Source organism: Exophiala xenobiotica (genome assembly GCF_000835505.1).
Source record: "Exophiala xenobiotica strain CBS 118157 unplaced genomic scaffold supercont1.7, whole genome shotgun sequence".
Lineage (NCBI taxonomy): Eukaryota > Fungi > Ascomycota > Eurotiomycetes > Chaetothyriales > Herpotrichiellaceae > Exophiala > Exophiala xenobiotica.
In genome coordinates, this window is record NW_013562488.1 from 866,268 (window position 1) to 885,809 (window position 19,542).

Consider the following 19,542-nt stretch of genomic DNA (forward strand, 5'->3'; position numbering starts at 1 on the left):
TGCCGGCGAGGTCGGGTTTATTCTGATGCAGTCTTGTGTACTGCCGTCAATTACTAATTGGTGTGGAGTGACGTTGATATCATTCGTGATGTGCGGCCATCATCGCCCCTCAGTGGATGATGGTGGGGTTGAACATGATGAAAACATTCGGAATTCTGGTTTCCATGATCTTCGAAAACTGCAGTCTAGCCGAAGCTTGTATCCTTTGAAGTCCGGATTGTGAAGAGGAACAAGAATACGTAGTAGCGTTTCTGGTACAGAGGCAATGCCCCTCGACAGAAATGGAATGGACTTTGAAGGATCGTGCCTTGGAAGACTTTTCCAGAGCAAAGGGGGAGCCAACATGCATTCAGAGACATAGGCAGTCCTGACGAGATTTCGCGAGCTGTTCCTGTCATGGCGATTGCACATCCGTTGCGTTCCTCTCTGAGCTAGGCATCTCCCAGTATTCGCCCTCTCGGGCCTATCCCTGATCCCAAGCGAGAGGTCGAATACTCAGACGGTCTCCAGCCCAGAAAGGAATGCGGTGCCCTTCAAGCTGCTTGAGGGGGGGACCTTCTGCTCAAAACCACTTGGCCAAAGGCAGCTTTCCCCGTAACATGAGGAGGAAATAAAGACCCCCAAAAGCAGCACCTCCAATATGCGCTCCGTGGCCAGTCTTGGACGCCGGGCTGTCCAACATGTAGCTGTCGAAGGCCACATATCCCAACACTAGTGCCCAGAGTGGTACCGGGACGACGCCCATGATGGCCACTTGAGCTCTGGGTACGACTGCGGCTGCCGCAACACCAAGTCCCATACACACTCCAGAAAGACCAAGACCGAGGCGTTTGATGTGGTCACGCCGTTCCAGCTGGCCTTGTTGCAACGTGAAAACCAGACTACCCGCAACAGCGGACCCCAGTATCAGCGATATGTACCGAAGGGGTGGGATCCCACTGTAGATCAGATAATGTGAAAACGTTTTGAACGTTATGAGGTTGGCGATCAAATGCCAGGGCTGGATGTGACTGAACGCCGATGTGACCATGTTCCACCATCGGCCAGACTGTATATCGTCGGTTTTACTAGTGAAATTGCTAATCATCCAGTCCCGTAGACGCATTCGTGCTCGAAAGGTCTGGTATTCCGCCGGGATACCTGGCACTGTCACGTCCTTTTGAGCGAACTGCCACACGAGGAAAACGACACCGCATGCTCCCATACCTGAAAGTGTCAGCTGGACCGACGTTCCGGCAGTAACAGTGAGAGCTGCAGCCGGCCACTTACATGTCCACATGATGCCGCGATTCCACTGCATATTGGGGCGCAACCCTAGTTGATGCACCGTGGTGGAATACGCCTCGTTCCAGAGCTGGCGCTCTAGAGTATTCATCGAGCGGTAGGCATCGTGGAGGTCGCTTTTGAAATCGTTGAGCCGTCCCCCTGCATTGCCAACAGGGCTAGACGATCGATGATTGCCGAGAAGCCAGTCCATTGCTCTCGGCGGGTGGTGAGCACGAAAGGGTGTGGCAGGCTTTGGGGTGCCGAAGAATGAACGGCGAGCTGCGCGGAAGAGCGGACTGGATGGCTTCGGGATGACTCGAAGGAAGAGTCGAGCATGCATTGACCGGAATAGGCGTGGTGAAATGATCTGGATGAAATTGGAAGATGAGGGACTGAGCGACAAGTACTTGTGGTACTTGAGCATCCCCGGAGCTGGGAAAGTTACCAGCTCGCCAGGTACGGAGTACCTGACGGCGAGACGGACACCTATTTTAGTGCCTCACTAGCCCACTAGCCCACTAGCCTCACTAGCCCGACACTAAAGGCTAAGCCCGCTACTAAAGGGCGGTCGTTGATCTGTCACTCCACGTGTGCTCGTGTATGATATTCTGCTCATCTGCAAGCATGATGAAATAGCCATTCTTAACAACCCGACGAACATCGGGACCCCAGGCAGAACTTTGATATTTGCCTTGCTGACATTCTACAGTGAGATCAAGCAGCGCCTGGCTTGGTCTTATCTTCCTCTTGCGACACGTCGCAAGGTCTGTCCGGTCGTGATGGAGAAGTCATGGGGCTGCCCCGTAGCATTGTTGGAGCATCATAGCTCCCTTTTTAAGGCATCGCCGTTGTACGCCGTATGAAAGGCAAGATATAAAGGTGAAGGGAAAGTGGTTCGTTGTTGTTGACGATGAAAAGGTGGTGGGTACCGAGGGTACTCCGTAGGTAGGTTCGTCATTTGTGTTCATGTAGCAGGCACGTGCCATTGGAGTTGCCTGCGTAATTCCACCTTCCATCTCGTTGCACTCGGATTCGCATACTTATCTCTATCGCCGTACTAGGGAATCATTCAATTCACGAATCTATACATTCGTCTCGATCATGCTGAACGCTAAATCATCGACAAGGTAGGCATCGGCCGTGCAGAATATGGCATTGCCTCTACCAGGATCTCCTTCATCATCCTGGGCCATGTTCCGTGGGCGGCTGAAGCTTGCTTTCAAGGGTGCAGAAACGAGAGTCTGCGTGGCTTTCTGGCTATTTGGTAAGTTCAGTGCCATGTCGTTGCTTTCTCAGGCTCATCCTCATTCGGTGCCGTCAATCCCTGCTAAGCCATAGACAGGATTGATCAATAACGTCCTCTATGTGATCATTTTATCTGCGGCACTCGATCTGGTCGGACCAGATGTTCCTAAAGGAGTCGTCCTTTTAGCCGATGTCATTCCCTCCTTCTTGACTAAGCTATGTGCGCCCTACTTCATCCATACAATACCGTACTCCGGTCGAATCCTCATCTTCGTGGCGTTGTCCGTGATGGGCATGCTGTTTATTGCCCTTACCCCAGGCTACAGTGATGGAGGAACAATAACAGCCAAGATGGCGGGAGTTATGCTCGCTTCTCTGAGCAGTGGTGGCGGAGAACTAAGCTTCCTCGGATTGGTACATTATTATGGACCGTTCAGTCTCGCCGCTTGGGGGAGTGGAACAGGTGGTGCCGGGCTAATAGGCGCAGGCGCATATGCGATAGCCACTACGTCTTTGGGACTCGGTGTCCGGACGACACTGCTGGCCTCTGCCTGCCTGCCGGTCGTGATGTTGATCAGCTTCTTTCTGATCCTCCCACTTGGACCGCTCCGAACACATACCAAGAAGCACCAAGACAGTCTGATTGAAGACGTGGAGAATGAGGACATTGAACAAGAACAGAGACAAGGACTTCTGTCAACACCTGATGGAACCAAACCGGCATTCACTTCAAAACATGGCCGTCCTTCGGTTTGGGTAGCGTTCAAACACAACTTGAGACGAGCCCGAGGCCTCTTCTTCCCTTACATGCTGCCATTGCTGCTTGTGTATGTGGCAGAATACACCATCAACCAGGGCGTAGCACCGACGCTCCTGTTTCCCTTGAAAGAATCTCCGTTCAAGCACTTCCGGGCATTCTATCCGACTTACAATGCAATCTACCAGGCAGGGGTTTTTATATCGAGATCTTCGACACCGTTTCTGCGAATCCACAACCTTTACCTACCTTCATTCTTGCAGGTGGCCAATCTGGTCTTGTTAGCATCGCACGCAATCTTCAACTTCGTTCCAAACGTCTACATTATCTTCGCTATCATATTTTGGGAAGGGCTATTGGGTGGAGTGGTCTATGTCAATACTTTTGCAGAAATCAGTGACAACGTCCTCAAGGAAGACCGCGAGTTTTCGCTATCGGCGACGACAGTGAGCGACTCAGGCGGTATATGTATTGCTGGTTTCATAAGTATGGGATTCGAGGTTTGGCTATGCAATTGGCAGGTCCGTCATGGGAGGAATTATTGTAAGAAATTGTGACGGGAGTTATAGGTACGACCTCTCTTTGGTCATCTGGTCTGCAAGTTGTCGAAGGATCGTGTCAACACTTGTTGAGACCGTGTCCACCACGGATAGAAGCATGCAGGCATGGCTGTCTCAATTTGAAACTGACAGATGCTGGTCAATTGACGGCTACCGGAAATGGAGCTTCGCTGACCGAAGGCATGCTTATCATGCATATTGTGATGAAGCAATGGAATTCGGTGACTTGCCCGATGCTATATGTCTTTTTTGGGCGACATGTGTCAATGTATCAGTAGCGGGAATGACAGTGCCTTTGATAAAAGCGGAAATCATGACAGTAACATTATGTTTATTTGCGAGGAGAGCCAGGCGATCCCAACCGCGTGCACCGAAGCCTCCGAAGCCGACGCCATTGCGGATGGACAAGAGGCGACGTGCCCAGTCAAGATGCATGCATTCTAGGTCCCTCACGTCCCTGACAGCAAGGCCCGCATAAATAGGCACCCTTGCGGCTGGTGGGAGGTGGGAGGAAGCGGTGACACAAAGTTTGAGAGTTTTAGTTTGGACTACGGCGGTCCTACAAGCGTGTCTTGCATGCAGCAAGCAGCTGGAGAAAAAGCACGAGTACTCATTGATGCAAAGCCAGAGCCACAATGGAGCCACAGGAGCATGCATCCACTGGCTTCGTGTTCTCTTCTGAGATTCTCGAGTCATTTGTTTGCACTGTCTTTACTTTTTCTTCCTGTAAAACAACTGCATACCGGCGCCAGATCTTTGGATATGCTTGCTGTTCCAAACCCTTGGAACCCGAATCGATCCATCCAGTAACCGCTAAGCGAGCCGTGAATCAACCAACGACGATCGACCCCAGTCTCGGATAAAGTGAAGATCGAGCAAGTCTTCAACGGCGCCAGCACGTGCACATACCGCCCATGTTCCGAACGAAGAAAGATTTCAATGAAGAATACTTGAAGATTCAAGCCGATTGCATATCGACAAGAGAAGCCTCATTGCGCATATCACAACTATCAAACGCGATCATTCCTGGCCAAAAAGGCACATACGAGGAGCCGGCGCGACGAAACGAGCCTTTTCGGTTTCAGTACAGCCATGAAGTCCAAGCAACGACGTCAAAAAGAGCCCGAAGATCGACAGAGAATGATATACCCTGCAAGAGGAAGTGCTCTCAGTCAATACCAGGAGGAAGTTCAGGGTCCCTATCAACCGCACCCTGGCTATGAGCAGCAGCCACCCCAATGGCAAGGAGCGTGGAATGGAGAGGGCGAACAAGTCTGGAGGGAAGCAAGACATATGGAACCAGGTACGTGTAAAGCGATGCCAGGTATGGCAACGGTGCCAGCAGCAGCAGCAGCAGCATCATCATCATCTCATACCAGCGGGTGCGTATGATACGTCCATCCGGGCAATTTCTGGTACCGACCAGATGGCGACGATCTTGAACGCAAGAAACGCCGATCCCTTGTTGTCAGCATGCGTTAGCATATGCGGTCATGCCACCTACGAGCGATGATGGGGGCAACAATAGCAGAGCCAGCAACAGAAAGAGCAGACGGTGAGCACAAGGCAGCCAGTTGACTCGACCCGCACAATTTGCGACACTTCTCGAGGAGCCGAAGCTATACAAGAAATTGTTGTGGGCACAGATCAGAAAAATGACCGAGGTCAGGGCCAATAGCCAGATCAGCGAAGAGACCCGGACCATCAAGCCAGGTACCATTTCCGGGTGGATCGACGTCACTTTTTCACCGACCACATTTTAGGCTTCTTGTGGCCCTTTTTGGCGGCCGGGGAGGCGTCGTCTTAGCTAAGTAAAGACCCTTGTCCCGTCCAGACCACACAAACAGCGACAACATCAGCTTGCGGGCTTGTCCTTGGCGGGTGAAGAATGGTGTGATGCTGATGCTGATGAGCATGCTGCAGGTCAGCTCTCTACAGCTTCAGCTCTTCCCGAAACCATGCGCAAGAAAAGGGCGCCCTATGGGGCATTGTTGATGCCTGATGGGCCTTGTCGATGCTTGTTCCCGAAAACGCAGATTTCCACACCATGATCGAATCCCGCCTATCACCCACCATCCACTCACTGGCATCCCTGGCGCATCTGGCCCCAGCTCCAAGGCTCTTTTTGGTCGTGCTGTCTGTGGCCATCCCTGTTCGTGGCCGCGAGTGGCTGCAGCAAGTCTCTGTGTCATACCTGCTGCTGCTGGTTCCTGCTTGTTGGCGGCTCCCCTGCTCCCCGGAAAGCGAATGCTGTCCACGTCGGTCGACTATCGCATCGCATCCGCATGAATCCACACTTTCTGCATCCTCAATCCACGTCGCCTCCCCTTACCCTCGTCACTTTGCATTCGTATTTGCACTGTTGACAACATACTGGCTTCAATGCTGCTGCAAGCACGTTGATGCTTCGATCTTCTCCTCTCCAGTCCTTGACAATCCAAGCTAACCTCGGATTTTTCCTCCTACAGTTGCGGCAGTATCCACCCTCGAATTTACGCAACTGCCTCCGCATCATCACTACCCTCCATACCCCTTCCCGGTTGACGACCATCACCCTTCCCATCCCCTTGTACATCCGCAACAACAGGTATCTGCCGTAATGGCGATGCCAGGTCATTCTCCTCCTTACAACACTCCTTCTAGTCCGCCACGATCGTTCACAGGTACGTACATCCATCATTCCTGCCTTGACTGCGGCTCGGAAGGAAAGTGCCTGCGCTAGTTATCACTGCGCTACACGCATCTCTTTTGGTGCTTTCGCGACATCAAAAGCACGTAAATGCAAAGATCTAATACTCCGTTGCAGGCTACCCAGACCCCCAGAACTCACACCCCATGTACGGCCCTTCTTCGCGACCAATGTTGCCGCCCTCACCACAGCATTATCCTCCTCCCAGATTTTCTCAACCTCCTCTACCTCATCCTTCACCTGCGGTGACCACAAACAATGGTCCTCCGCCACCCCACAAGAGACCGGGAAGTAGTATGTCGATATCGTCCATGTTGGGTGGAGAACCAGAAAAACCGGCACATGACCATTACCACGGTCATGGCCAACCATCGAGAACACCTTCGCGACAACCATCGACCTCCGGCCCGCCTATGTCACTCGGCGCAGTCATGTCCCCTCCACAATACCCCTCCAAACCAAACGTTGGTGAATACTCCTACAGACCACGGTCGAAAACACCGGACCGAGTTGGGAACACAGTATTTGGGTCAAGACAGCATCGTTCGAGTTCGGGCACAATGACACAAAGACCCGGCCCTTTCTACGAGACGCAAGCACGAACCGGACCATCAACAAACGCGTACCCGTCACCTTCCTTTGGGCCTGCGATGCCTCCGAAAGATGAGTTCGACGAGCGCACTCGTCGTACAAGCATAAGTGGCATCCTACAAAGACCTGAGAGTCAACCACAACCAAGCCTTGCGACGGCCTTTCCTCCCGCGCCTCCTCCGCCAACCCGTCCAGAGAGTATTCCTCCATCTCTCGCGCACCTGGACCGACACGGACAGTCATCAATGAACGGCCCTGAGCCTCCACGCCACAATGGTTTTGTCGGACCATATGATACACGTCCACCAAGTCTGCCGCGACCCCTGCACAATGCGCCTCTCTCCCAGCCTACATCCGCTCCGGCAGAACGACCTTTCAAGCAATCACAATCCCCTGAATTGCGACGCCCACAGTTGAATGGCAATGACAGTCGACCATATGCAAGTCTTTTTGGCCCTCAGGCTGACCCTGGGTTTGGTGCACAGAATATGATGCGACAAGACTCGGTTCAATCACAAAGCGATCGATCAGTATTTGGAGACCGACTACGTAACCGAGCTTACTCTCCTTTCGCTGGGTCCGTCGCCTCACAATCGGGTGGATTGGAGGAACAAGCCCGTAAAGGCAGCGATGAGTTGTCGCAGCACAGAGCCATTCTAGGCTTGGCAAATGAATCCAAGCGAGGAAGATACTCTCCTCTTCCCCAGGCTGTGCAAGGAGCCCAAGCGCAAACCCCGGCACCGGATGCAGGCATCAAAACTGAACACGGTCGTGTGTTCTCTGGCATCGGAAGCAGCTTGAGTACCACATCTGCAAACCCAACACCTACACCACAGCCCCTACCTGCAAGTCCGTTCAAGCAGAACGAGGGTGGTGCCCGCTTGAGTGAAGAGAACCTGATGAAGATGTCTCGAAGTGCCTCTGGAGTGGGCAAACGGAATCGCAAGGCCTTTGACGATGAAGTTCGGGCTGAAAGTGAAGTAGGGGATGTCAAGAAATCGGCACCAGGCCGAGGCAAGAGGAGCAAATATCAGCACTCCTACAAACTGGATTTAGAGGAGTCCACACGGAAGAACGGCCTCAGCACAATCCGCCGGACCGGCACTCCAACCTCTCATCCTTCTCTGCATCCTCATCACCGAATCCAACGTCAGACCTCCGCAGCAGATCATCCTTCACTTTTTAGGCCAAAGAAAGTCATCAGGATTTCAAATGTCGTCGCTTTGGCCCGAAGGAGCAAACGACGGCATCTGGGATTCTTCAAGTACGACCCTGAAGTCACTCCTGTCGACGTCAACAAGCCAATCTCTCAGAAGTTCGATATCTCTATTAAACCCAATCTACTCCCCTCCTTTACTGATGCAGAACACGTCAACTGTACTTATACCGTCCGTGTACCTCGAATATGGCTACAAGAGCGGGAAAGAGGATTGATCTGCGCTGAGAGGTATCTTTGGGGCTCCGGAATATACACAGATGACTCCGATCCTGTGGCCGCAGCTATGCATTCTGGATTTATCACCTCGGTACACCCGGCGAGTGTCGACGAAGCCTTGCTGGAGAAAGTCCTTGAAGAGCAGACTCCCAGGATTGAAGGCAGCCCCGCACCTGATCGACCCAAACCCATTGATGAGAACAAGGATCTGCACATTACGCTCTTGGTATTGCCCCAGTTGGAGAATTATGTCGAAAGTGCACGATTCGGGATCAAATCCCGTGCTTGGTCGGAGGAACCAGAAGCAGGCCCCTCCTCACCAAGTACAGTTCAATCAAGCAAGACGCCACACGATGGCGTGAGTTTCATGGTGCTCAAGTGCGAGGCCGTCGATGATGGTGTTGAGGTCAAACGTGTTGGCCGCACAGGCAAGGAGAAACGTGAACGACTGTATCGAGAATTGATGGAGCGTAAGCGTGGGTTTGAGCTTGAGAAGGAGAGACTTGCAAGAGCCGCGCTTCACGCAAGAGACAGGAAAGAGGAGATGAAGCGTGCTAAGAAAACAGGGGCGACGGCCTTGCAGAAGAGTTTTAGCAGTCTGGGAGTCCATGAGGGTGGCGACGGGGAGAAGAAGCCAGTCAGCGATGCCGCTGAAGGTGAAAATCGCGCGAAACACGATCCTCAGAAAGTGCCAGAATCGGACGTTGGACAGAGTCCGGGAGATTGGATTCGGCAGCTCGCTGTCGCTGCTGCATGAAGCACAGTGCCAGAAGGCCAACAGCTCTGGGTCAATGACCGGCGATGAAGTCTAATCTTTTGCAGGCAACATTTTTGTATAATAATGACCCATCTCATGAACTCCAATTTGATCAATCTTTGGCCTCAATGATCGATAATGTATCCTAGTTGTGGTCGGCGTGGACTTAGACGATGTGGCCGGCACCCAGTGACTGGCGACTTTAGTTACCAAGCAACAGTAGTATGCGGTGAGAATTGACCTGCTTAGGGTCTTAGGTTGTTCAGCAGCAATGGAGGGAGGCAATCAATGCAAGCGGAAACGTGTGGCAGGCCGGGGCAGGCTGCGTGATATGTACAAGTTCTTGCATTGATGAGTTCTGTCTCGTATAGCAAACAGGAGGAAGTGCGTTGCGCAGAACGTAGAAAGGGCCATGGACGCCATGCCTCGCACAAACATCAAGACATCAAGGAATATTTTCTTTCTCCCGTCTTTCACACCCTCACTCCCCTCAATCCCAATGGAGACGAAGACGATTCATATATGCAAATGCAGGCTGCATTTGCGTTACAGCCCACCTCCCACGAGGGGAGTGCACCATTCAACAACTGCGATGGATGGAGGCTTTCTGCTCTCCTTGAGACTGTCTTTCTTTCCTCTTTAAAGATTTCGAACTTGATCGGCCCACGCCATACCGTGTCCAGCTGAGTCCGCATGAATGAATGAATTGCCTGATCGGTTGATTTGAAGATGAAGATGAAGATGGGACGATGCGGATGACGAGGATACGATCCAGACAGGACAGTCAATCCACCCTTCTATCGAGCATCGTCATCCTCTTCAAACAAACAAATCGTCGCTTCGATTGCGCAAGCGCAAGCACAAGCGGCCCAATCTACATGCCGGGAGAAACCAGAATACCCTTCTTCGCGGAATCGGGCTCCCATCCACCAGCCAACGGCTCGGCGCCGTGCTGCTTGGCATAATCTTTGACTTTGGCCTCGAGTTGTGGTCGGAAATGTCTGATCAAGCCCTGGATAGGCCATGCGAATGCTTCACCGAGTGCTGTAACCATGTTACTTTGTCAGTCAAGACATTCACGAAAAGAACAAGTCGCCTCCAGTCCAACAACGCAAGCAAGCCTGCTTTTGTCGTTGAAGGAGGAAGGGAAATGTAGACTTACCACAAATACTATGGCCTTCGACCTGCTTGGTCAATTCCTGAATCATGTCGATCTCCCTGGCTCTTGCTTGGCCCTTTTCGAATCTTTCCATCATCTTTGCCGTCCATGCACTACCTTCCCGACACGGCGTGCACTGCCCGCAACTCTCGTGCTTGTAGAACTGGCTCAACCGTGCAATCATCCTGACCACATCGGCCGACTTGTCCATGACAATCACCGCCGCCGTGCCCAGACCGGATTGACTGTCTTTGAGCGCGTCAAAGTCCATGAGCTGATCGTCACAGACGTGCTTGGGCAGGATTGGCGTCGATGAGCCACCGGGGATGATAGCCTGAAGATTGTCCCACCCTCCACGGACACCACCGCAGTGCTTCTCGATCAATTCACGTAGCGGGATCGACATCTCCTCCTCGACCGTACATGGGTTGTTGACGTGGCCCGAGATACAAAACAACTTGGTGCCCTGGTTGCGCTCACGGCCAAAACCAGCGAACCACTTGCCCCCACGGCGGGCAATGGTCGGACAAACGGCCACGGTCTCGACGTTTGTCACGGTCGACGGGCAGCCGAACAGGCCGACCGCAGCCGGGAAGGGAGGCTTCAGGCGCGGTTTGCCTGCTTTGCCTTCGAGCGATTCAATAAGCGACGTCTCTTCGCCGCACACGTATGCGCCCATACCGCGGTGCAGGTAGACGTCGAAATCGTATCCAGAACCACAAGCGTTTTTGCCAATCAGACCCTCCTTGTAAGCTTCTTGGATCGCGCGCTGCAGGATGGTGGCTTCGTGGTAGAATTCGCCTCGGATGTAAATGTACGCAGCTGTGGCGTTCATGGCGCGGCCCACGACCAGGCACCCCTCGACGAGCTTCTGCGGATCTTTTCGCATGATCTCGCGGTCCTTGCAGGTTCCGGGTTCGCCTTCGTCGGCGTTGACCACGAGGTAGCGTGGTCGTTTGTCGTTTTCCCAGCCTTTGAAGTTCATGAACGACTGCGCAGGTTAGTATGCAAAAGACAAGAAAACAGTACATGTGGGACGTACAAATTTGAGTCCGGACGGGAAGCCGGCGCCTCCTCTTCCTCGGAGACCGGAGGCTTTGATCTCGTTGATCAGCCAGTCGTGGCCTTTGAGTATAATCTCCTTCGTCTTGTACCAGTCGCCATATTTCATTGCCGACTTGAGGTCCGCGCCATGATGGCCGTAGAGGTTTGTGAATATTCTGTCTTGGTCTTTGAGCCCGCCATATCGGCGCTGTTGGGGTTGTCCCTCTTGGACGGTGGCATATGTGCGGGTTTGTAGGGAATAGGAGCTGGTGGCGGCGAGAGGTCGTGAAGCTGAAGCTGTTTTGCTGGCCGCTTGGGCCACGCTTTTCGCGGCGCTGGGCCGAATGATCATGACGGCTGGTATCTGAGGATAGGTGTATAGGAGGAGATGGTGACGAGGGAGATGGTGAAGGACCAGCGCGAAGAGAGGAGAGCAAGGCAAAGAAGGTGTATGCGGGAATTCAACTCAATGTCGATGTCGTCTTGGTGTGGAATTGCAGTTTGCTGATTGGGCGGAAGCTTGTGCCAACAGATATGGGTAAGTGGCCCGCCGGAGAGATAAATGCTTCGCCGGAGCTTTTCACTGCAGCATATGAGTACCACGAGTACCCACACAGCCACGCATCAGGTACCTTCCGCTGGATCTCGAATATTGGACTGGCTGATATCGAATGCATCTTTCCATGCATATTGCAGCGTCGACTGCTTCATGGTTATTTGTATTTCAAGGTGGAATGGTGACCAGAGTCTCATACGATCAGTCAATATGGAAAGATATCATTCCGGGGTATCATCTCTAGTATTTTCGCCAGTAGATCACAACTCTGCTGTCACCTTGCGTACCGGCTATGTTGTTCTCTAGATCCAAGACGCTCGCGGGAATTCTGACCTTCTCTTCCTCCATAATATTCCACCCCCAGCACAACCTCTCCGGCCTCAACCACCTCTTGACAGCTGATTCAGCAGGAAACGCAGGCGATAAAGCTGCTCGGGCCGTAAGCAGCGCCATCAACTCTTCAGGCGGTTCCTCTCCTGGTGTCCAAGGGCCAGGTGTAGGCACGTATGCCCATGATTCTGGGTCTAGCGGATACCACTCAGCCAACTGTTTGAGCCATTCAGTGATTCTGCGTGGTAATTTGACTCCGTGAGTGTAGTCACCATACAATGCAGCAAGGATGACTGCAAGACGAGTCTTGTCGGAACTTGCTTGCGGCTTAAATTCAGATTCGATGCTGATAAGATTGGCTTCCACTTCAGACAGGCATCTCTGCAACGAGGCAGACAACTCTTTGGGGAGCATCTCGAGGATGGTCTCGGGAGTCAGAAGTTCGAATGAATGTGTTAGCTGCTTCTGATGGCGCCCCAGCAGCTGTTCTAAATTGCTGAAGCTACTAGCTGACAGGGCGGGACGTAGTTTGGCAATGATAATCTCCTCGATCTCTTCGCTTGTTGAGACCATGAGCACGTATCTGCAGACAGCCGCGGCTGTTTCCACGATGCTAAGCTGACTGTCGCGATAGACCTTGGCATGGTGCTGTTTCGAGTTCATGGGTGTGAAAGGAGGATCCCAATGTGAGGGATCGGTAGCTTTGAGCCTGGATGCTCTTGCAATACACTCTGTCAACAACTGGCTCAGAGTGGCTAGGACGATGCGTCCGTCTTCAAACCTGGACTCCTGGCCAAGACAATAGCTCATGAGCGTCTGCTTGCGGGAGAGCATCATCTGGAGCTCACGCTCGTTGGCGCAGAGGACTGAGATAGTGTCTAGTAGATCGAATGAGAATAACGATGTTTCCAGGAACGTAGCTGATGTCGATCGAGGATGATGGGGGCCGAAGATGAAACATCTGCGCTCTGGATCTGAACGTAGATCAGGTTGCCATGTACGAGCGATCGCTAATGGCGAGCCTGGAGGGGATTTGATGCCAATTACAAGATGATCATAAGGGTTGTCATGAATGGTGAAGCCGTACGCCAACAGAAGGCCTTCGTTCTCGCGTGGACCGTAGTTGTTGCAAAGTTCCTCGCCGGACTCGTAATCCTCCAGTACCTGAAGGCCAACAAAGCCATACCTAGCCTGCCATTCGACCTTTGCACCCGGTTTGTGATTGAGCAAGTCCATTAACGGAAGTAGTACTGCGAATCGCTGAGAGAATAGTCTGACCAGTAAGCTAGAATCATCATGGGTCTGGCGATACTGATGGCGAGCCTCGTCTGCTGGTGGAGTGTCATCCAGGACTTGTGAGGTGAAAGATCGGCTACCGAATATCGTTGCAGCCCATCGGAACTTCGGCCTGTACTTAATTTTAGCTTCGCTGCTTTTCCTGACGTGTGATGCTATCATACCATGTGTACGCTCCGTTAAGGGCGTTATGCCACCGCAATTGCTTCAGCTGTCCGACGCCTTGGAGATACATTTCTTTCCATTTTGCGGTCTGCTCGGAAAGACCACCTTTGAGATTGGTGCCTTCCAGCCAGATTCGGTCTGCCTCCTCTTCAAACTGCAAATCTGTAACCTCCTGAACAGTAGGCAACGTATTGATATATGGAGCCCACCATGACTTGTCTCCGAGCGCCAACTGATCCATAAGGAAGAATGCTTGTAAGGACTCTGGGTTTTTGCTTAGACTGTGAAGGAAAGACTCTGGAAACCGAGATCCATGACTTGAGAATGGTTTGATATCAAGAGCATTGAGCACCGAGATGGTGGTTGATATTGGACAACTTGCAATGCGGGTGCCGCTGACGGCGCGTTGACCTTCGACAACCACAGCATGAAATCCTTTGCGTTGGCTGAAGGCGATCTGAGCATGGGGATGAAAGTAACCGTCGTTGGCAAGTACCCAGTCAACAAGACGACGATGGTTGCGGAAGACGTCTGCATTGGCGACCACTTGCTCGTTCATGTGCAGAGGCGGAGATGAGCTTTCGACTCTCGTCTTGAGAACATTTTGATCCAACTCGGTCTCATCAGGCTCCATTACTAGCTGTAACGTCAGATGTTTCCACGCGAATGAACCCCAATGCGCCAGGCCCTTCTGATAAGTACAGCCGATTGAAAGCGCCGAACCAAATCAAGCACATTAATGATAATAGTGAAGGAGCGACCAGGAAAATCAAAATGAACAAGTCAAGTCAAAGTGGGTCAAAGCTGTAGCCGTCGCGCTGTGATATTCATTTCACCTGTGGTCGGTGGGTGAGTGAACTGGATGTAGATGAATATTTTGTGTGGATTTTATTTGTCTCCGGAGTTTGCTGCAGGGTGTTTTGACGTTTGCTGGCCCAAGCCTCCCACGTCGGTGTCCGCGGTCCCAGCATTCAAGGGCTGCATAGATCTATGTCAGTGTTATTCTGACCACAGTCGAGCAGCTTGCACGCATTCAGGCAGGGAAATGCCAGACTGCCCGCGAAGGAGAAGTTGTCCTCGATTAACGGCTGGTTAGCGACAGCCTCTAGGACTGTGCAACTGGGTCAAAGAGGAGAAACGGCCAACTTTGAAAAGTTCAGTTCTGGTTCCTAAAGCCGTGGCTCAAGAATCCGGCAACGTGCCATGACACCATTGACTCGTGGTCTTGACAGGGGCTACAAAATCATCATAGAGAACCTCAGGCCCTCGTTTGGGGAGACATTGAAGAAAACAGGGATCACTGTTGGGATCCAACAGTGCGTCGGGCTTTTGTCAGGCGCATGCCGCTTTCTTTGCCCATCTGGGTGCTCATAGAATCTGGGGTCTAAGCTTGGACTGCCTAGAGATTGATTTTGAATGTGAGCGGATCCGACCTCGGCCTTCCTCCCAGCGCTCAAGTCCAGCATGGAGGCAAACAGTCAGGCGGACAACTCCTTCGATGTTGGTCATTAGTCGGCGTGAAGCATACTGCTTGGATCACTCTTGTGGGGGACGGCAAGCCGACTTGGGTGCCGACAGGTATAGAAGCTTTCATAGTTCTTCTTGTTGCGCAAAATCTATCAAGGCTACCCTTTCCCACATGTCCATACCGAGCATTCGTACGTCCTTGTTACTCGGACCCTGTGCTGTATCAAAATCGATCTTGGAAGCTGCCGGAGCACTGACAAATAGGAGCAAGACAAGCCGTATCACAACAATGTCCGCCAACGGCGCGAATGGTGTCAATGGCACACGCTCACACCATGATTTCTCTTCACTCAAGGTCAATCAGTCACGGCTGATGGACGCTATCCATACCGGCTGCAAATATGGCGCAGCGCATCGATATGGAGAGTATGTCTTGCATCCAGGCATTTTCCCAGCACTCACTAAATACTAGCAGCCATCCCACTGAAACCGGCATGGCCCGACTCAGTTTGAACGACGCGGACAAACAAGTCCGTGACTGGTTCATCTCGACCGCCGAGAAGTTGAATTGCAAAACCAGCGTTGACCAGATGGGCAACCTCTTCGCTGTGCGGCCGGGCAAGAACTCGACAGCACCGCCGATCATGATGGGTTCGCATCTCGACACGCAGCCTACGGGTGGACGGTACGACGGGATTCTAGGCGTCAATTCTGGTCTTGAAGTCCTTAAGGTCTTGCACGAGAACAACGTCGAAACCGAGGGGAGTATCGGCGTCGTAAATTGGACCAACGAAGAAGGCGCAAGATTCCCCATGATGGCTGTAGCATCAGGTGTCTGGGCTGAAGCCGTACCACTGGAGACGGCGTGGAATCTGGCAGAGGTCTCACCATCGGGAGAGGATGGAGAGAAACGGACGATGAAGCAAGAGCTCGAGAGGATCGGGTATCTGGGTGAACAGCCCGCGTCGTACAAAGCTTTCCCAATGGCCTGTCACTTTGAAGTGCATATCGAGCAGGGCCCGAGTCTTGAGATTGAGAAGCGGAGGGTTGGCGTGGTCAAAGGTATGTCGACGGCAGTTACTTGTAAATCATCTGCTGACAATGAGAAGGCGTGCAAGCATTCAAATGGTTCGAAATCACGGTGAAGGGGCGGGACACTCATGCTGGAACAACACCGTTCCACGCTCGAATGGATTCCATGCTCTGTGCAGCAAAACTGATTGTCGAGTCGAATAAGATTGCCAAAGAGCATGGTGGTCTCTCGACAACGGGCATCGTGAATGGCCAGCCTGGTTCGATCAATACCATGGCTCACACGGTCACTTTCACCCTCGATGTCCGGCATACCCAAGATGAGAAGCTCGCCGAGATCGAGAAGGCATGTCGAGCCTCATTTTCGAGAATTGCAGAGAAGGAGAGTGAAAAGGGTTGTAAAGTCGAATGGAAGGAGTTGGTCGACAGTCCAGCGGTAAACTTCCATCCTGACTGTATTGCCGCTGTTGAGGCCAGCGCAAAGGAGATTGTGCAGGACTTACCCATGACGGCGGACGATGGACAGCTTTGGAGATATATGATCAGTGGCGCTGGCCATGACAGCTGCTATACGAACCGCCGTTGTCCGACAAGTATGATCTTTACGCCGACAAAAGACGGCATTAGCCACAACCCTCAAGAGTATTGCAGCCCTGAGGATTGGTAAGTGATTCCTGGTAATGCGATATCTCCTTGCTCACAGCTGTATAGTGCCATTGGCGCGCAAGTCCTGCTAGGGGCGGTGTTGAGATATGACAAGATGCGTGCCGAAAGGGGCGACCTTGCTTGAAGCCTACCCTGGGTTTGTATGTCGAACCAAAGACTTTGACGGAGCAGCGATATGCGGAGCAGTTTCCTTGAAAGCAAGCTTCTGGGTGTCACTTCGAGCAATGGAATCATAGCGAGGGACGCTGACCTCGCGTTTGGACATTCAACGTTGCATCGAGGATACTTCAAGACCAACGAAAAGATATTGTGACAGAGGACAGCACCCTGACTTTGGTAGCCAGCAAAAGAAACCGAGTTCCGCATCACTATGCTGAGCACTGAAAGTACTCCCAGCAGTCATTAGTGGCACTGGCTCGAAAGATGCTGCGTTGTACGAAATGTCTTCTCTGCGACCCTTGGAACTGTTCTGTATCACCATCATTCATTCCTTTGCTCATTCAGTGGATATGCTCAAGCAGCGACAGGAGGTTTCTCCTTTGTCTCCTGAGGCTGCATGGGCTTTGCAGGTACAATATTATGCTCTGACCTCTTTCCATCTAGTTTTTCGACCTGTTTCTCCCACACTGCAAAATAGTGTCTCATCTCTTCTTCACAGTTCCGCTTGTCACTTTCTCTGCAGCCTTTCAAGTTGACAACGAAATCTCCGTCTTGCCACATACTATCATGTGTCCGAAGGTTGTCGTCGCCATCACGGATCGGTGGGGTTGCATAGTTGTACGAATTGAAGCGCCGTTGTTCAATTAGCACGAGCTTTGCTAGGATAGTAGGATGCCACTGAACGATGTGCTCCAAGGCATGGTTTTCTGCTTTCTGGAATAAGTATGCTCGGTACAAGGGATCGAACCAGGCGTCTAGGAAATACTGCGACCAGTTGTCCGGAGTTGCCGGCGTGAAAGGGGTATTGCGGAGGAGGAAAGATGTGTGAGCAAGGTTGTCCATGTCTTGAGAGAGGACGAGGTGTGTCCGGGAGGGTTTCAGGTGGGAAAAGGTGTGTATGACTGAATCCGGTGGTACAACGGGTATGTCTTTCTGCATTAAAGATTCCAGGGGCTGGAGGATATGGGATTCGAGCGACAACGAAGGACTTGTAATGAAGGCGTCGGCGGACAGCAGCCAGAACCAGGTACTCGACCGGTGTTCTGTCAAGGCATGTCGAAGTGCCGGTACAACTGTCCACGATGAAGGGGCAGGGTCAACAAGGTCGCTGTAGGCAGATATGTTGGTGTAGAAGTTCTTGTACCCTACGGATCTTAGCATCCCTACTGTCTGTTCACAGTATCAGACCTACCATGACGAGCAGCGTAGTCTTCCCTGTTCGCCGTCACCATCCGCATGTAGTTCTCGCTCATAGTGTTATTATTGAAGACCGTGACAAGGACGATATCCTGGTGACCCTCGATCGCACCTGGTCCGTCTTCGGCATCTTCGACCCAGTTGGAGAATATGTACCTTAGGGCCAAATAGAACGTCAGGAGTCCGAGCACGACGTAGCCTAGAAGTTGCAGCTGCTTTCGTCGCCTGAGGGCAGCGGATGCACTGGCATTGGCGCGTGCATAAGGAGGAGGCTGTGAGGTCTTGCGTGGTGGCAGCGCGAAGTGCATTTCGAGCAGCTCAAGGGACAGGTTGTTCAGGTTGTATGCAAGGCATGCATCTCTTCACACGGCCTGAACCACCAATTGGTCCAAGAGCGTGCAGTTGTTGAAACTTGTGAAGCCTGCGGCAGATTTGAGATGTTTACGATTTCAAGGCGAGTTCTCCAAAAAGGTGTTCACTGTCTGGCGGACAAGTCCCAAGTACGGCGGCCCACGTGGACCACTGTCTCATGCAACTTGGTTTTTGAGAAAATCGATCATTGCACCAACACTGCCACAATGCGTGATATCGACTCGACCTTTTATATATTGATCTGTATATCAGATTGAAGGGCTGCATCTCAGGAATTTAGTTACTATGGGGCATTTCTAGATTTAACGCTGTTCTAATATGCGCTGACAGTCTAAAATCTACCTCTTTGAGTGAGAGTTCTTTTTTTTTTTGATCTTTTGAGTGCTAAGACCATCGCCTATAAGCTCTTAACTAAAGACGTCTAAACTTATAGGTATCTTAGGTAATGAGATAGCCTAAATTTTAGGCGTCTTTAGTTAAGAGCTTATAGGCGATGGTCTTGGCACTTGAAATATCAAAAAGATAAAAGAACTCTCACTCAAAGAGGTAGATTTTAGACTGTCGACGTACAATAGGATAGCGTCAGATCTAGAAATGCCCCATAGTAACTAGATTCCTGAGATACAGCCCTTCAATCTGACATACAAATCAATATGTAAAAGGTTAAGTCGATGTTCCATGGATGTGCTGGTGGTGCAATGATCGATTTTCTCAAAAATCAAGTTGCATGAGACAGTGGTCCACGTGGGCCGCCGTACCCAAGCCACGACGCCGGTCTCGGCATTCGAAGAGAAAGCAA

The 19,542-nt window shown here is 51.9% G+C and overlaps 7 protein-coding genes across 10 annotated transcripts; 3 read left to right on the forward strand and 4 right to left on the reverse strand.

The window, feature by feature from the left end:
- Window positions 1-562: 562 nt before the first annotated feature.
- Window positions 563-1,477, reverse strand: PV05_11027 (uncharacterized protein; the record flags this gene model as incomplete). The annotated part of the gene is made up of 2 exons (XM_013454473.1): window positions 563-1,206; window positions 1,270-1,477. 2 exons carry the CDS (start codon window positions 1,475-1,477, stop codon window positions 563-565), a joined length of 852 nt encoding a protein of 283 aa, XP_013309927.1.
- A 774-nt stretch (window positions 1,478-2,251) lies between these two features.
- On the forward strand, window positions 2,252-4,136 carry PV05_11028 (protein btn1). Its single transcript, XM_013454474.1, has 2 exons — window positions 2,252-2,530; window positions 2,609-4,136. Exons 1-2 carry the CDS (start codon window positions 2,416-2,418, stop codon window positions 3,823-3,825), a joined length of 1,332 nt encoding a protein of 443 aa, XP_013309928.1. The 5' UTR covers window positions 2,252-2,415; the 3' UTR covers window positions 3,826-4,136.
- A 352-nt stretch (window positions 4,137-4,488) lies between these two features.
- On the forward strand, window positions 4,489-9,429 carry PV05_11029. Of its 3 annotated transcripts, none has more exons than XM_013454475.1 (3): window positions 4,489-5,131; window positions 5,183-6,491; window positions 6,635-9,429. In XM_013454475.1, the coding sequence occupies exons 2-3, from the start codon at window positions 6,428-6,430 to the stop codon at window positions 9,298-9,300; spliced, it is 2,730 nt and encodes a 909-aa protein (XP_013309929.1). In that variant the 5' UTR covers window positions 4,489-5,131; window positions 5,183-6,427; the 3' UTR covers window positions 9,301-9,429. The 3 variants fall into 3 exon arrangements, with proteins under 3 accessions (XP_013309929.1, XP_013309931.1, XP_013309930.1); XM_013454477.1 differs by having other exon boundaries at window positions 6,297-6,491; XM_013454476.1 differs by having other exon boundaries at window positions 4,489-6,491.
- Window positions 9,430-9,524: 95 nt separating this feature from the next.
- PV05_11030 (NADH-ubiquinone oxidoreductase 51 kDa subunit, mitochondrial) lies at window positions 9,525-11,978 on the reverse strand. Its single transcript, XM_013454478.1, has 3 exons — window positions 11,502-11,978; window positions 10,463-11,450; window positions 9,525-10,344 (listed from the first exon to the last, which is right to left on the reverse strand). The coding sequence occupies exons 1-3, from the start codon at window positions 11,853-11,855 to the stop codon at window positions 10,175-10,177; spliced, it is 1,512 nt and encodes a 503-aa protein (XP_013309932.1). The 5' UTR covers window positions 11,856-11,978; the 3' UTR covers window positions 9,525-10,174.
- Window positions 11,979-12,223: 245 nt separating this feature from the next.
- PV05_11031 (uncharacterized protein) lies at window positions 12,224-15,130 on the reverse strand. The gene is made up of 2 exons (XM_013454479.1): window positions 13,850-15,130; window positions 12,224-13,797 (listed from the first exon to the last, which is right to left on the reverse strand). Exons 1-2 carry the CDS (start codon window positions 14,482-14,484, stop codon window positions 12,300-12,302), a joined length of 2,133 nt encoding a protein of 710 aa, XP_013309933.1. The 5' UTR covers window positions 14,485-15,130; the 3' UTR covers window positions 12,224-12,299.
- Window positions 15,131-15,379: 249 nt separating this feature from the next.
- On the forward strand, window positions 15,380-17,613 carry PV05_11032. 2 transcript variants are annotated; one of them, XM_013454481.1, is made up of 4 exons: window positions 15,380-15,743; window positions 15,793-16,379; window positions 16,427-17,012; window positions 17,061-17,613. In XM_013454481.1, the coding sequence occupies exons 1-4, from the start codon at window positions 15,490-15,492 to the stop codon at window positions 17,137-17,139; spliced, it is 1,506 nt and encodes a 501-aa protein (XP_013309935.1). In that variant the 5' UTR covers window positions 15,380-15,489; the 3' UTR covers window positions 17,140-17,613. The 2 variants fall into 2 exon arrangements, with proteins under 2 accessions (XP_013309935.1, XP_013309934.1); XM_013454480.1 differs by having other exon boundaries at window positions 15,380-16,379.
- PV05_11033 (uncharacterized protein) lies at window positions 17,124-19,078 on the reverse strand. Its single transcript, XM_013454482.1, has 2 exons — window positions 18,367-19,078; window positions 17,124-18,319 (listed from the first exon to the last, which is right to left on the reverse strand). The coding sequence occupies exons 1-2, from the start codon at window positions 18,677-18,679 to the stop codon at window positions 17,529-17,531; spliced, it is 1,104 nt and encodes a 367-aa protein (XP_013309936.1). The 5' UTR covers window positions 18,680-19,078; the 3' UTR covers window positions 17,124-17,528.
- Window positions 19,079-19,542: the final 464 nt, after the last annotated feature.